This window comes from Stegodyphus dumicola, chromosome 8, assembly GCF_044657685.1.
Source record: "Stegodyphus dumicola isolate Sdum_Otavi_A_Nest chromosome 8, ASM4465768v1".
In the NCBI taxonomy this organism is placed as follows: Eukaryota; Metazoa; Arthropoda; class Arachnida; order Araneae; family Eresidae; genus Stegodyphus; species Stegodyphus dumicola.
In genome coordinates this window covers 10,768,983-10,782,831 of record NC_140775.1, presented here as the reverse complement: position 1 = coordinate 10,782,831, position 13,849 = coordinate 10,768,983, and the positions used below count along the sequence as shown (strand labels likewise).

The window sequence follows — 13,849 nt, the reverse complement described above, 5'->3', positions numbered from 1 at the left end:
TTATCTTATATTAAAATAAAAAAAGAAAAACAATATTTTTATTTGCATGAATAAATACCTGGGCAGTTTGGAAACATACATTAAAGGAAACAAATCAACTTCCAATTCATCCCCGCGCCGCAGAGCAGCGTGAAATTGATAAACATATTTCGGAATGGTTAGAGAAAAAAAGGATATGCCCTTTATCCATTTTTTGCTGCAATTCCCCTTTTTTATGAGCAGTTATATTTTATGCATAATCTATAAAATATTATTTTTAACTTAAACATGTTTAATTCATATGTCTTTTTATAGAAATTTTAAAAATAAGCTTTTTCTCTTTATATATACACACAATCAGTAAAGAAAATGGAAATATTTAATTAATTCCTGTGCTTTTAATGGAGAGGACTGAATTTAAAAGCAATTATTATAGTAATTTTTTGTTAAAAAAATGTTTAGGGCATTAATACTGTCTCATGTTAATTGGTAATGAAAGTTTAGAGCCATACACATCCCAAAGTCTGAGCATACGTATGTACATTCACATAAAAGTGAACAGTCAAAAGTCGTTAATCTGGACTCGTCGGGACTTCGGCGATTCCGGATAATCGATTTTTCCGAATTATAGATCATCAGTTTAAATCTGGTAAGATAGCATGCAGAAATTATAAAATTAAAAATATGAAAACATAATTTATGAAATAAAGAACAATTATGATCTAAAGGGTATCAAAATTTGCAAAAAAAAAAGCTTAATATTTATTGTTTACTTTATTATTACATTTCTTTCAATGTAAGTTTTAAGTTGCTTTGTTTTTTTCTCTTTAATTCTATAAACAGACATAATTTCTTGTTCAGTTACAAAGTTCCGCTGTTCAAGACCTATAATTGCTATTTCAAGAATATCGACTAATTTGTCAATCGAAATTTTTTCGTTTTCAATAACCTCTGTGTCACTTTCTTCACTATCGGATGCGAATTATAATGACAAGGAATTTGATTTAAATCATATCAAAGACGGAGTACATCGAGATGAAATACTACATTTAGTAAGGAATTATAAGCCAAATAAAATAAAAACATCTGCCCTGAACATAACAATAGTGCTGACAGATCAACTTCCAATTCATCCCCGCGCTGTAGAGCAGCATGAAACTGATAAACATATTTCGGAATGGTTAGAGAAAAAAAGGATATGCCTTTATCCATTTTTTGCTGCAATTCCCCTTTTTGTTTAATGGACTTCGAAACATACTTTCGCTTTGTAGATCATTTACATATTAGTAAATATATATCGGAAATTCTATTTGACATAATCGAAAGTTCTTACTTTTATAAAATTGCTCTAACAGTCTGCAAAACATAATAAGCCGGATCCAATTCGAAGATTAAGGGACAACGCAATCTGCAACATTAACTGAATCAGATAATTTTAGCTTAGCTTATACCGTCCGTTATACATTAAACGCGCATGCGTAAACGTATTATGCGCATGCGCACACGCATATTCGTGTTTACAGTGGTGATAAAGGCAAAGCATAATTTGCTTCCCTTAAATAAAGCTAAGACTAAACTAAATAAAATTCATGCTTTATTCCGTAAATAAAATAAAAGAGCTAACACTGTAGCCTTTACATTTAAAATCATTTAGTGAAAGCAAAATTAGCATAATGCTAACTGATAATCACAGAAGAGAACAAGAACAAGATTCGCCGATACCGGCGTACATATATATTATACTCGGCCAACCCGCCGATCTTGACGTCATCGGCCAATCGGCGGCAACCACGTTAGCTTACCGCCGATTGTCTTCCGATCAAAATTTGCACGTGGAAAACTAAAGCCAACAAACGGCCCTTTTTTCCCCATGCAAAGACAAAAACAAAACTTTCACAGAAGTTCATAGTTCAATTCTATTATACGAAAACACTTATTGTCTTTAAACACCGAAAACATCTAAACAGAACTTACTTAAATTAATAGCAGTCGCTGCTTTTGTAAATAAGTCGGCAGTATTTAATTTACTGGTGATAAATTCAAGGTCAAACACTCCATCATTTACTAGTCTTCTAACAAAGTGATATTTTACGTCTATGTGCTTAGTTTGGCGATTTTCTATTGCCGATCTAGAAAAATCAATGGCAGACTTGCTATCACAAAATAGTTTACACTCTCTTAAATTAAACTTTAAAATTTCCTCTTGTAAGACATTTTTCGTCCACATTAATTCCTTCGCTGCTTCAGATAAGGCGATATACTCCGCTTCCATGGTTGATAAACTTTTTTGTTTAACAGTTTTCCAGCGGTCATCTCTATTACTTGCATAATCAGCATCTGAATAACAATATAAATTTAGATGTTTAATCTTCGATAAGTTTAACTTATATAATTTAGTACTATTCCAGGATTCTCCTGAAATTGTGATAAGATATTCACTGCATATGTAATATCAGGCCTTGTCCTGTTACCTACAAAAACTAAACATCCTAACTGATTTCTAAAGGGTAATGTATGCATTTCCGCAATTTCTGCACTTGTAGATGGACAATCTAATTTTGTAAGAATAGTGCCCTTAGCTATGGGATGTGAAGTTATTGGTATCTGGAAATGTTTAAATTTTTCAAAAATTTCTTCGATATATTTTTGCTGATGTATAAAAACCCCATTCTCATTCTCTAAGAATTCAATTCCAAGTAACGTTTTAGTTTTGCCTAATACTTTAAGATTAAAATACCATGATTCCTTCTTTGCACTTCATTTCTAATTTATTCCTAATCTGTTTTGGCACGCCAACATAGGCTTTACAACCAAATACTTTAAAATAAACAACACTGGGTTTTCTATTTAGGAACATTTCATAAGCGGTTCGGTTGCTTTTATGACATACTCTGTTCCACATATGTACGAAACAGCCAAGAGCTTCTGCCCACCATTCTTTTCCCATTTTACCGTCATTAAGCATAGCTTTAACTGCATCTAATGCCGTTCGGTTAAAACGTTCACACACACTGTTCTCTTCTGGGGTGTACGTGTTCGTGCGTTCAACACTAATTCCATTTTCAGCTAAGTACCCTTCGAATTGCCTATTACAGAATTCCCCACCATTATCGGTGCATATACTTATTAATTTTCTATTTGTCAGTCTTTCCATTTGCCTATGATAATTCTTAAAGTTGTAGAACGATTCGTTTTTATTTTTCACACAATACACTGTTACTAATCTACTATAGTCATCTACAATAGCAAGAAAATATTTACTCCCACCCTTAGATGGAACTGGTAGTGGACCACAAACGTCTAAATAAACCAACTGCAATGGTTTATCCGATCTCTTTGGAATAGTTTTAAAAGTTATTCTACTAGATTTAGCAATAATACACGATTCACACCTCTCTATTGGTTTTTCAATTTCTGGTAACCCTTTCACGCTTTGATTCTTACTAGTTTTCTTAATATAATCAAAATTTACGTGGCTAAATCTCCGATGCCATAGCATTGCATTGTCTATTTTATTTAACTTTCCAATTTCTGTACCGTAACCAGCTTCCTTCCCTTTTACATGTTGCATATCTAAATGGTTTTACGTGATAAAGTCCGTCATATCGTTTAGCGTAGCATAATCTATCCCAATTATTAAAGTATATCCACATCTTCCCTTTTGAAATCACAAAATGAGCACCAGCCTTTTCTAACCTTGCTCCTGATAATAAATTTCTTCTTAGATTAGGATTATATAACACATTATCTAACTCAATCAAATTTATTCGATTGCGTACTTTTACTGTGAATTTGACGGTACCCTTTCCTAGTACTTTACTTTCACAATTTCCTACAGCTAAAGACATACGTATATCGTTTATTTCTTTGAAATTTGTCATTAAATTTCTATTATTACAGAAATGAGTTGTAGCTGCAGTATTTACGACCCAATTAAATTTATCTGCGTTACCTCCTTTATCTGTAGTTGTTACATAATTTTCTACTAACATTAATTCTTTATCTTTAAACTGTCCATTTTTATCGTCTATTTTAAACTTCTGATTTTTACTTACATTTTCTTTACATTGAGCAATTAAGTGCCCAAATTTATGACATCTGAAACAAGGTCCTATTCTCATATTCCCCATTTTTTCTTAGATTTAGTTTTATTTTCAACTTAATCTTTCCCTGCGTTTAAACTAATAGTATTAAACACGCTTACCTTGCTGTCTTCTAAATCGGCGTTTAACTGGCGAAGTCGGCTTTCTTCCCTTACCAGCTCTTCAGCAATTCTTTCCAGCATAAAATCTTCGTCCTTCCACCTATAGATCAATTGTACAATGCCGGAGTATTCCTGGGATAATCTCCTTATTGCCTGGAATCCTTTAAAAAGATCTGCCAAGTTGTGACCAGCTTCAGCCAACTTCTTTGCAGTCATTCTTATCATTGCGATGAATAATCCTATTTCTTCATTTGGCGTATATCTAATACTAAAAAATTCATCCAGTAACTGAATTATCCTTGCTCTTGTTTTGAGTTTGAATTGCTTCTGTAGAACTTCCCACGCTTCTTTACCACTTGAACATTCTTGTATCAGCGGCCTGAACTCAGCTTTAATTCCGTAATATAATGTAGCGAAGGCTCTGTTCTCTCTCAGTGTAAACTCCTGCTTTTCACGCCTTGTTGCACTTTTATCTAATTCTTCTTCTTTGCCCTCTATGAAGCTCCAACAATTTCTATCCAGTAACAGCATTTTCATGTCGACTTTCCATCGATCCCAGTTGTCATGGTTTAACAACTCAAAACCTTCAGGTAGTAATGACATCTTCAAATAATTGTGAGCACAACGACTTGAACAAACTTCTAAGATAGGTCAGCTTCTTTTCGTGGATAACGGCCCTCTTCACCTACATTCCTTCAATGCTGAGTTGAACTGGATGACTGTTTAGCTGTTGTCGCTGGGCCCATAACGCTGATGGCAGTGGGGTAAAGGCAAAGCATAATTTGCTTCCCTTAAATAAAGCTAAGACTAAACTAAATAAAATTCATGCTTCATTCCGTAAATAAAATAAAAGAGCTAACACTGTAGCCTTTACATTTAAAATCATTTAGTGAAAGCAAAACTAGCATAATGCTAATTGATAATCACACAAGAGAACAAGAACAAGCTTCGCCGATACCGGCGTACATATATATTATACTCGGCCAACCCGCCGATCTTGACGTCATCGGCCAATTGGCGGCAACCACGTTAGCTTACCGCCGATTGTCCTCTGATCAAAATTTGCATGTGGAAAACTAAAGCCAACAATTCGCAGCCGTAAAGGTCTTACGCGCATGCGTCAACACGACGCATGTGCAGAAAGTTTTTAGCTTTGAGGTCTGATTGTAGATCATTCCGGATTATGGGTGTCCGAATTAAAGACTTTTGACTGAATATATGTGCATGTGTGTACAGGGTTTCAAAAGAATAAATAGTAAATTTAAATTAAATTTAAATAATTCTCTTGTTCTACTGCTGCAATGAATGAAATTTGAATTTAACAAACATTCTCTATTTGTAAAAAGCAAATTCAAAGTTAATTAAATTTAAATTAAATTTAATGCAAACAAATAAATGATTAATTATTGCTACGAACTAATCTACAATGTCATTTAAATTCTGACAGCATAAATATATACAGTCAAAAGTCGTTAATTCGGATACCCATAATCCGGACCTCAAAGAATATGCGTGTGCGCACGCAATGAATTGGAAGTTGATCTGTCAGCACTATCCTTAGATGTTTTTATTTTATTTGGCTTATAATTCCTTACTAAATGTAGTATTTCATCTCGATGTACTCCGTCTTTGATATGATTTAAATAAAATTCCTCGTCATTATAATTCGCTTCTGATAGCGAAGAAAGTGACACAGAGGTTATTGAAAACGAAAAAATTTCGATTGACAAATTAGTCGGTATTCTCGACACAGCAATTATAGGACTTGAACAGCGGAACTTTGTAACTGAACAAGAAATTATGTCTGTTTATAGAATTAAAGAGAAAGTGTTATCACATAAAAAACGAAGCAACTTAAACAATTTACATTGAAAGAAATGTTTAATAAAGTAAACAAATAAATATTAAGCTTTTTTTTTTTTTTTTTTTTTTTTTTTTTGTAAATTTTGATACCCTTTAGATTATAATTGTTCTTTATTTCATAAATAACGGTTTCATATTTTTAATTTTATAATTTCTGCATGCCATCTTGCCAGATTTAAACTGATGATCTATAATCCGGAATCACCGAAGTCCCGACGAGTCCGGATTAACGACTTTTGACTGTAATTCCAAAAATTTATTTATCCTATTAGTCATTTATGCATTTTTATAAATTTTTTAGGATTAATAAATCCAAGAATAAATAAATATATTTCCAAAAATTCATTTATCCTATTTATTCACTTATGCATTTTTATAAATTTTTTTAGGAATAATAAATTTTTGTAATTATATATTTATTCATGGATTCTGATACTTGCACTTGATTTACATATGCTCTCAGAATTTAAATGATATTGTAGATTAGTTCGCAGCAATAATTAATAATTTCTTTGTTTGCATTAAATTTCATTTAAATTTAATTAACTTTAAGTTTGCTTTTTACGAACAGAGAATGTTTGTTAAATTCAAATATATATGTAAAGCGTATGTTTTAAATTCGTATTATATAATATTCAAAATTTTTTGTGGGGAAAATTTAAATAAATAAGAGGATAAATAAAATATCATATTTAATGTATATAATAATAGAAATAAATTATAAAACACGAATATAGATCAAATTGGAACAAAAAGCTAAGAAAGATGCAGACAGAGTGGAAAGAGCATATAGGATTCGAACTCACGACCCCAAAAGTTAAATCTTGTTAAGCTTTACCACTAAGCTAGCATCAGACAGGAATGATATGCATATTTTGGCTTATATACATCATCAAGTAAATCAAGTCTTAAAACTAAAATTTTTGGTCCTATTTTCAATGTGCTATCATCTAAAAAATTCACCAGAGTTTGTTCTTCAGCTTCTAGCACATTTTTTACAAAAAAAACATTATCTTTTAAAGTGGCATTCTGAATGAAATTAAACGGGATGCTAAAAATATATTTCATATATTTACAAATATATGTTAGCCAAAAAAATTTAGATTTATAAATAGAGAAATACAAATTTAACATACTCTTTAATGCAGTAGAATATTTAAAAGGCTAGTAGATTTAATTTATAATTAACGTTTTTAGTTTTTAGCAGTTTCAAAAGAGTTTCAAAAGATCTGAGTTGCTATAGCAGTTTGATATAGTCAGACATTCATTTTCATTAAAGGTAAATGTGTATGCAGAACTAGGATACAATTGTCAGGACAAATTTTGCTATTTCATGGACTTGAAATTATAATTTTTGCCACTGATTTTCTTGAAATGAATTTCTTGAACGCCTGATTTTATCTGTGAATAAGTACTGTAGTTGTAATTATCTTATTTTTCTTATCTTTTTTAAACTAAATTCAGCTGATTGTTGACTTTTTCAGCAAGCAGATTTCTCGCTATAATGTTAATTCAGAAATAAGTATTTTTTAGCAAAACATTATTTCCCTAAACTAGCGTTCATCGCTACTGCTGCTACCAATAATTTTTAGTGACTACACCTGATTGCTCCTTTTTTACCACGCAACCCCAATGCATCCGCAGACATATGGATAGAAGTTGAACATTGTTGAACTCCATCCATCACCGCACATCGACCGGATTGCAGATGTTAATCAAAGTAAATTTGCTCGCTAATTGGAGAAACGCATACGCAAATGGGCCTTAATGGTTATTTTTAATCTCTTTTATGAATAATAGATGGCAGCACCACACAAGCAAATCATTCATGCTGAGATATATTCTGTTTTTAAAGACGTTGATTTTTCAAAGAAATGTTTCAGATTTTTTTTTTTAAATATAAAGAATATCAATGAAAAAAATCTTTATATAATTTTGTTGCTCATATGCTAATCTGCCTATTCTGTATTACTTTTAATTTTTATCTTTGAAATATTATGTATAGTGAAGCCTTCAGTGTATGGTATGTTCGGACTGCACACACTGTACTGGTAGCACCTGTCGCATGAGTGTGAGTCACAGAATCTGGTCTCGTGCTTCAAACACGGGCGAGGCTGAGAGTGCAGATTTATTTATATTTGTTTTTATTCTTTTCTGTTTTTGGTTTTGAAGACCCTGGTGCTTTGTTTTCACTTAGCTATATGATTTTCAACGAGAGCACACCCTTTTTACTTCCTTGTACGAAGTAAAAAGGAAGTATTGTAATCGCTAAAAGGTTCAGGCAGCATATTTCAACGAAAATATCCCATTTTGACCTCCTTCAAATGCAATTTAACGATGTATTTCCATAATATGTGTACATAAGGACAGAATAAAACACTCTTCTTCTCCAAAAAAATTATAAAACTGCTTTAAAATGAATTCTGAAGAGAATTTTTCATGGCGTCTGTACGAACGTATCTCGCATAACTCAAAAACGAGTAGCCTCAGAACGTTGAGATTTTGTATATAGGACTACTATAACATGTAGAAGTGCATCTCGTATTTTGGTTGCAACCGGCCACACCAAACGTATATAAATATATCTATATATATATCCACTCTGTTACCCGGCTCAATGATCTCAGTTTCTTTACTCTTATATGTTTGTAAATTATATATTTTTTGCTTTAAAAATGATTGAATTATGTTGTTTTTATCTTCCAGTTAAGGGTTTTATGCTTTTAGTAAATCTGTACGCAATATTTTTAGAATTATCAACAATTTTAAAATTGTTTAAGTGCCCCTAAGCCTAATTTGATGGCGGCCATTGCTCTTGTTTACATTTGAAACGGCTGAGTAGTGGATTTGTTGCCAATCTAGAGAAACTTAGCTCCGCAACAACAAAAATAATGCCTTCATTTATTATTTAAATCATGCTTAATCCTTTCTGGAATTTTTTCGAGGAAATAAGCATTTAAGATTTACTTCGTAATTTTTAATACAGATATTTTGAGTATTTATGTAGTTTTGCCTTGTTGCAAAGTGAAAACTGAATTAATTGAATGAGAAATACTCAATCGTCTGTAAAAAACTGTTTCTTTTTTGTTTTCTTAATTTCTTTTATGCATTGTTGTAGTTTTATTATAGTATTTGAATAGAACATGTGTCAACGATTAGATAATTCTTTAAATGATATAAATTTTGTGCATTCTGAGTTATAATATGAACAAAATATAATACTATTAAGTGAACTTAGCGCCAGAGTGTCGCTATGGTAAACAAAGTGAATTTTAAAGAATGCATTTATTCTATTGTGGTTTATGCGGTGTCGGCGAAGTAGGTTTAATTCAACCTAATAAATTTAAATGAAATGCAAGAAAATATGTGTCTAATTTAATATTCCGTACAAGGAAGTCATGTGGTGTACACATCAGATTTTTTTGTCTTGCTTTCATCATGCGTAGTTTGCTTAGTTTTGATTTCTGTAGATTTTTATTTGTATATATGTTTAATAATTATTTTTTCCTAGTCAACCAAACAAGTCCTCGCCAAAAATGTTTGACGAGAAACTTCACGCTGCCATATTACTATCTAAATTTTTTGTCTATATTTCGAACTTTAAGCCTAAAATGTCTCCAAAAACACGGTTTTCTCACATGCAAAAAATACGTTTTGAACACACGATTTAAGCTAAAAGTCCGAAACAAAAACAAAAAATTTAGATAGTGAAAACGTAAAGTTTCTAACCAAAAATATTTGGCAAGAATCCATGTACACAGAGACATGTTTTAACTTAAAAAAACATCTACGAATGGCACAATGTAGGCAACGAACGAATCTACGAACTACGCACACCTCACTTTAATAAATTAACATAACAACAAATTTCAAAGAATACCATGTACACAGCATCCTGTTTAAACTTAAAAAAACATCTACGAATTGCACAATTTAGGCAAGGAACGAATCTACGATCTATGCACACCTCGCTTTAATAAAATAACATAATAACAATAAATTTCAAATAATACTATGTACATAGCGTTCTGTTTCAAAAACAACAATAACGACAGAAATTCATACTAAATAACCAATGAACATAACATTCTACAAAATAAGAACAAGAATAAAATAGAATGCACTTACCATGAATTAATGCTTTTTCGAGTAGCAGAAATACCAATTTCATACCGCCTTTAACATGCCGCCACATAATCACTATCGTATTTACATGACAGCCAGACACACTCCAGAAAATTCATACTATGGTTCACAAATAAATAAAATCACAAATCCCTACTTTTATCATGCACAGCCATTAAAAATAATTTCCCAGACCATCTTTCCACACCTCCAAATACCTACTACCTTTCAACAGGATACCACAATGATATTTCCTTTTGCCGAACTTCAATTCAACAACTTCTACCATTTTATCTTTCCCTCCCATCTTCTCAGACACAGACGCGAATCAACAAGCTCCAGCGAAAGATTGTTCAATGTCAATAGGGTTGCCATAGAACACACAAATGCACCAAAAACCAGCGCAGAACACATATCGCCACATTTGGTGAAATTAGGGCGTATATCAGAGTTGTACCACTGATTCTTGTTCTTTATATAAACAAAAGACCTTTGAGGAACATAGAAAAAATGTGATGACTTTTCAGACAGCCCAATATGTCAGTTTTTGTAATTTTCAATAAACAAGAAACCTTAAGATCAGACACAATAGAAAAAAATTAAATGAGGCTTTACACTTTTCTAAAAAAAAATAGACTAGATATATGTTTCTTAATTCTGTAGGTATTAGTAAAATTATAATAAACATGTAATTCTTGAAATGGTATCTTATTTTTGCTCGTAGTCGAAACCATGAATTTACTACTTCAAACAGAAATTTTTGGTAAAACTGCAACTTATAGGCAAGAGTTAATCTTTGGATTATGGTAACTTGGCGATTTTTTGGCGAAAATTTGCCGACCAACCCTGCTACAGCAACCTGCTAGTTTTTGTTTGGACACCACTTTGTTTTCACGAACTAAAGGTATTTTTTTTTTAACTCAACATTTTATTTCCAACAATCTGTTAGCTGAATTACGCTTATGCTAGAACTTTTATGGAACAAAAGTGCTTAATCATGACGAAGATTAGGTGCGAAATTGGGAGAAAGTGCAGAATCGCCCACTGCTTGCTGCGTTTTTAAGAATTGCACATATACGGTATCATCCATGTACACGTCAACTTATTTTCACTTAAAACATCCCAGAATTGCACAAAAATGGCATTGCGCACACTCTTGACTTTATCCATGTACACTGCTAAAGTCCTAGCTAGCAACCTTTATCGCCTTACCAAAATGTTGCCAAACTACCTGTTACCATATTCCAAAGATTAGATGCTAGGCAAGTTTTAGAAAATCACTAATTTGCTATATTTTGACAACTGCATTTTTAAATAAAACTTGTAAATATGACCAAAAAATGTATCTTAAAAAAAAAGGAGGGTTAAAGAGAAATAGAAAATTATCTTATTTTAAGGCAAATTAATACACATGTTACAGGATGAAACACATTAAGAACTTGGAATGTTACTTATCTATCATTTAAAAACAACAGAACAACAACAACAACACACACACAAATATATATATATATATATATAACTTCATCGAGATATATATATATATATATATATATATATATATATATATATCTCGATGAAGTTAAGAAACAAAAGCATTTAAAATAGGCAATGCACAAAAAAAAAAAAAGTTTACTCTTATCTAAGCTAAACTTTGATAAAATAAAGAGTAAAAAGGAAGATGAAATTCAAAATAGTGATCATTTGGGCCATGTGCATAATTACACATTATTAGTAAAAACCTACTACAAAACATTCTTGGCTATGCGATTATTGTTAACAAGAATTTTTGATTTGCTACACACAAAAAAAGTATACGTGTTTCGAGCTAAATTAAAAACTTAATAAAATAAAGAACAAAAAGATAAAATTTAAAATGCTGTGCCTTTCAAACATATGCTTATTGGCATCTGCCAAAAAATTTTCCCGATTGAAATTTGGGTTAATTTTTTATGGTCTTAAAAACTTACTTTGGACTAACACCGATCCGTAAAAATACTGCTACAACAATTTAGTTCTTGAATTAGCCTTTGAAGCAACCCCTGAAATCTGTTCGACTTGGTCCTATTTCATTCCGATCTCCCATAGATATCGATTTCATTTTTTAATGAAGATAAGCTTCACAGTTTGTTGAAGTATTGCTCAACAAATGATATACAGCTGAATTTAACATGGAAAACGGTTATACCTACTTACTAGAAACTAAACATTACTTATCCAATTTGTCACCTTATAACTACTGATAAAATTTATTACAAACATTTAACAAGAAGCCTTATATTATTTTCAATATATATCTTATATTGAAAATAATTCTCTTATATTCATTTTATGTGGAAACCTTTTACTAGGATAACAAATAATGACCTGCATTAAGATTAATTCATTTTCAATGTTACACCGAAGTTTAAAGAGAATTTACTACAACACTATCTTGCTTATATAGTATTTATATAGTAGAAGGTACATAACTTTAGTTGTAATAATGCGACAAACAGGCATAATTTATAACAAAAGTAATTTAATAACGAACCTTGATTTCTCTCCGCTATCGGACCTGCCGCCATTATTCTTGTTGTCAGATGTCTTGTTTTGCACGCTCTATGTTCTTCTGCCCGCAGAACGAAATATCAAGCTTATGTGCAAAGGAAACGCAGTGGCTAATCGCACCGACGGGGCGAATAGTTAACAGGCTATTCACACCACCTACTTTCGCGCATACGCACAAGGAGCCCAGGTAGCGTATTTCCAAACCCTTCCCCACTTTTCGAATTTTTGACGTCAGGGACAAATCGACTAGTTTCGCCTGGATGGTAATTCTTGAGCATGCGCTGAAGGGCGAGAAGTAACATAAACAGAACTTTGGCTTGCACTTGTAAACAATATTAAGTATATTGTCTGAAAGTGCATTCGTTTATGTAATTGCATAATTTTACTGTTTCTGTAATAAGAAAACTTCATTCAGATAAAATTTATTTTAATAGTATTATTATCTGGTTATAGGATTATACGAAATGCTGAATACTCTAGGCACTATCATAATCTTCGCATAACCTTTCACATTGTATTTTGCGTTATCATTGTAAAATATATTGTATTATAAAGATTAAATTACTTTGTTAGAAATGTGAATGTTCTAATTTAATTTTCTTTTTATCACTTATTATTTATTTCCGCTTTGAAAACACGTTCATATTTAACAATTATCTCCGCTAAAAATTTTTGATTGTTTAAAAACTATATTTGTCAATAATGTAATAAAAACTCACTAATCTAGTGCTTCATAGATCAACATGACAACGAATTTGAAATGTTTTAAAAACAGTTCTTTAATCTTTAGTTTATAGTAGATGCAACTAATGTCACAAAGAAAAAATATTTCAATAAAAAAGTTCCTCATGTTAATTCAATAGCAAAATTATTTCTCTTTCAATGAGAAATCCACTTTCAATGCTTATATAACAGAAAAATGTAACATAAGCATTTTAGAAGTTTTAAATATAAGCTAAAGGTTTGTTGTACAATTTTATATAAGAAACGTAATAATTTACTTTCATTCCTTTTAAATCGGCATATTCGTTTCCAATAGATAACTAAAATTTTTGACAAGTTACAGACTTAACTTGAACACACAGTGTTCCATCACTTAAAATATCAATTAATTGTTCTTTTTCATTT

The 13,849-nt window shown here is 31.4% G+C and overlaps 1 protein-coding gene across 1 annotated transcript in view; it reads right to left on the bottom strand.

The window, feature by feature from the left end:
* LOC118204858 (splicing factor 3B subunit 4-like) overlaps positions 1–12,777 on the bottom strand; it is a 75,663-nt gene extending 62,886 nt beyond the window's left edge. Inside the window, exon 1 of the mRNA XM_085821569.1 lies at positions 12,705–12,777. Within this exon, the coding sequence (XP_085677695.1) occupies positions 12,705–12,738 (34 nt within the window). The 5' untranslated portion in view covers positions 12,739–12,777. The remainder of the gene's footprint in view (positions 1–12,704) is intronic.
* Positions 12,778–13,849: the final 1,072 nt, after the last annotated feature.